General features: G+C 29.7%; 1 protein-coding gene across 1 annotated transcript in view; it reads left to right on the forward strand.

Annotated features, from left to right (window-relative positions):
- The first annotated feature begins 2,058 nt into the window (after positions 1-2,058).
- The window catches only part of LOC111689315, a 50,560-nt gene continuing 49,035 nt past the window's right edge, over positions 2,059-3,583 (forward strand). Inside the window, exons 1-3 of the mRNA XM_046954187.1 lie at positions 2,059-2,311; positions 2,378-2,551; positions 2,724-2,764. Of these exons, the coding sequence (XP_046810143.1) occupies positions 2,078-2,311; positions 2,378-2,551; positions 2,724-2,764 (449 nt within the window). The 5' untranslated portion in view covers positions 2,059-2,077. The remainder of the gene's footprint in view (positions 2,312-2,377; positions 2,552-2,723; positions 2,765-3,583) is intronic.

Below are 3,583 nucleotides of genomic sequence, written 5' to 3' on the forward strand. Positions count from 1 at the left end.
GTACACATTGAGGACAAATTTAGCATGACCTTATTTATTATTTATAAACATCACTTTTCTGCACATGAAGTGATTGCAACCAAAAATATTTCATTTTAATTTCCTTTTTCTTAACATTTGTGAAATATTTATACGCACGATATGAACTTGTTTGCTGCTGCAGAAAAATAGTTCAGCGGCATTAAAATTTAATAATTCACACTACAATCAGAGGAAAAGATGAGGAACAAGCATAGGAAGGAAAAAACGGATATACGAAGAAGCAAACGAACGAACGAGCTAAAGAAGCAACGAACTAAGTAACAAAATAATGAACTAAGTAACTAACTAACTATAGTCTATAGTCTAGTCGATAGTCTATTATATAATCTAGTCTATATTTTAGTCTGTAGTTTAGTCCATAATATAGTCTAATCTATAATCTAGTCTATAGTCTAATCTACAGTCTAATATATAGTCTAATCTATAGTCTAGTCTATAGTCTAGTCTATAGTCGAATCTATAGTCCAGTCTATAGTCCAGTCTATAGTCCAGTCTATAGTCTAATCAATAGTCTAATCTATAGTCTGGTCTATAGTCTAGATTATAGTCTAGTCTGTAATCTACATTATAGTCTATAGTCTAGTCTGTAGTCTAGTCTATAGTCTAGTCTGTAGTCTAGTCTATAGTCTAGTCTATAGTCTAGTCTATAGTCTAGTCTATAGTCTAGTCTATAGTCTAGTCTATAGTCTAGTCTATAGTCTAGTCTATAGTCTAGTCTATAGTCTAGTCTATAGTCTAGTCTATAGTCTAGTCTATAGTCTAGTCTATAGTCTAGTCTATAGTCTAGTCTATAGTCTAGTCCATAGTCTAGTCTATAGTCCGGATTAATTTAGTCTATAGTCTATAGTTTAGGGTACAGTTATGACTGCAGTCTAGTCTATAGTGTAGTCCATAGTCTAATCTATAGTTTAGTCTATAGTCTAGTCTATAGTCTAGTCTATAGTCTAGTCTATAGTCTAGTCTATAGTCTAGTCTATAGTCTAGTCTATAGTCTAGTCTATAGTCTAGTCTATAGTCTAGTCTATAGTCTAGTCTATAGTCTAGTCTATAGTCTAGTCTATAGTCTAGTCTATAGTCTAGTCTATAGTCTAGTCTATAGTCTAGTCTATAGTCTAGTCTATAGTCTAGTCTATAGTCCAGTATATAGTCTAGTCTATAGTCTAGTATATAGTCTAGTCTATAGTCTTGTCTATAGTCTAGTCTATAGACAAGTCTATAGTTCGGATCAATTTAGTCTATAGTCTAGTATGTACTATAGTCTGTAGTTTAGTATATAGTTATGACTATAGTCTAGCCTATAGTCTAGTCCATAGTCTAATCTATAGTATAATTTATAGTCTAATCTATAGTCTATAGTTGCCTATAGTCCAGTCTATGGTCTAGCCTATAGTCTATAGTCTAGTCTATAATCCAGTATATAGTATAGTCTATAGTCTAATATATAGTCTAGTCTATAGTCTGGTCTATAGTCTAGCCTATAGTCTGGTCTATAGTCAAGTCTATAGTTCGGATCAATTTAGTCTATAGTCTAGTATGTACTATAGTCTATAGTTTAGTGTATAGTTATGACTATAGTCTAGTCCATAGTCTAATCTATAGTCTATAGTTGTCTTTAGTCCAGTCTATAGTTGTCTATAGTCTAGGCTACAGTCAGGATCAGTTTAGTCTACAGTCTAGTATATAGTGGAGTCTATATTTTAATTTATAGTTTAGTCTGTAGTATAGTCTATAGTCTTGTCAAGTCTCTAGTCTAGTTTATTGTCTAGTCTATACTCTAGTCTGCTATTCACTCAATTGCCTACTATAGTCCGGTAAAGTCTGGTCTATAGTTATGTCTATAGTCTAGTGTTTAGTCTAATCTATAGTCTAGTCTAGAATTTTAGCGATTAAAACTCGTACTTCTAATCTAAACTAGAATCGCAATTAAAATTTTTACCAAAGAAAATCGAAATACCATTCGACTGTAAAAAATAAATATATAAACAAATAGTTTTATAATATAAATATTCAGTAATTATTTAGTAATCAATTCAATATGAATGAATTTAAATCATATTTTTTGAATGCAACATTTGTAATAGTATGTGTAAAGTTACAGCTATTGCTACTAACAGATGCAACAGCAATAAAATTGACAAAAATTGAATGCATTGTTTTCGATAAATCGTTTCTGAATTTCAAGACCTGTTACTTGAAGGTCTTGGGTCGCAATAAAATTGGTGCAAGCGTCTATGTGAGTCTGTTTAAAACACCAGTCGATAATATAAATGTGAGTTTTTTTTTGAGTTGCAGGATATAATTAAAGTTTTTTTTAATAAAATAAAACATTTTACAGATTAATTGTGGTTTCTATGTTAAAAGTTCTTCCCAAAAATATAATCCTTTTCTTTACAATAACACATTTAATTTTTGTAATTTTTTTAAAAATCCAAATCAACACATATTTTGGAAATTAGTGCTACAATTTGTTGGAGAACATTCGAACATCAATCATTCGTGTCCCTATAATGTAAGTGTTATTTCCAATATTTGGGGTCACAGACGATTAAGAACATATGGAAGAATTATTATTGAGAGTAAGATTTTCCAGTTTTGTTGTTGTTTTTGTGCTTGTGGCTAATGTTTTTATATAAGTTTTTAATTATTTTAATTTTTTTAACAATTTTTTTTCTCATTTTAAGCATGATCTCATTGTTAATAATTTAGTCATAACTATGGATTTGTTTAAATTTCTTCCATTTCCATCTGGTGATTATTTGATAAAATTTCGAGCTGGTGTTCTTAATGACTATAAAGGAGAAGTTTTGATTTATATGAATTTAAAATAATTTATAATTATCTTTATATTTTTATTAAATCAAGAAAAAAGAAAACAGAGGTAGATAAATATTCTTTGCAAATTTTGTCCACAAACTGGACCATGAGCTAAACTACAGCAAAATTTTAGAAATTCTTTACTTTTAACTCATATTTCTATTGTTTCCTTTACAGCATAATGAAGGATGTTGCTTCTGCTGACAAATGCAAAAAACACAATAGTTTAGAAATGTTAAAAAATAATTCTTGAAAAAGCAAAAGTCGTTGCCATATTTCTTTCATAAATAGTATGACAAACACAATAAGCCCTGACACACTTTTCTTTTCCACATTGTTATTTAACCACATTTTTTTTCGTTTTATATAAACGCACAAAGAAAAAACAGTGAACCTTTTCTGTAGGATATGAGCTTAGATACAAAGAAAAAATAATAAAATCCTTTAAATATATATACATATTTTTTTAAAGGATGTGACAAATGTCAGTTTTAACCTCAATTGCTGCGAAGAAAATATTTTTGTGAACATGATGCATAAATTACAACATAATCTAAGATGTAGTATGTTCAAGTCAATGGCCGGCCGAAACAAGACTAGACGTTAAAATCAAGCACACACTAGACTAAAGACTAGACTATAGACTAGACTATAGACTAGACTATAGACTAGACTATAGACTAGACTATAGACTAGACTATAGACTAGACTATAGACTAGGCTATAG

This window comes from Lucilia cuprina, chromosome 6 (assembly GCF_022045245.1).
Source record: "Lucilia cuprina isolate Lc7/37 chromosome 6, ASM2204524v1, whole genome shotgun sequence".
NCBI lineage: Eukaryota > Metazoa > Arthropoda > Insecta > Diptera > Calliphoridae > Lucilia > Lucilia cuprina.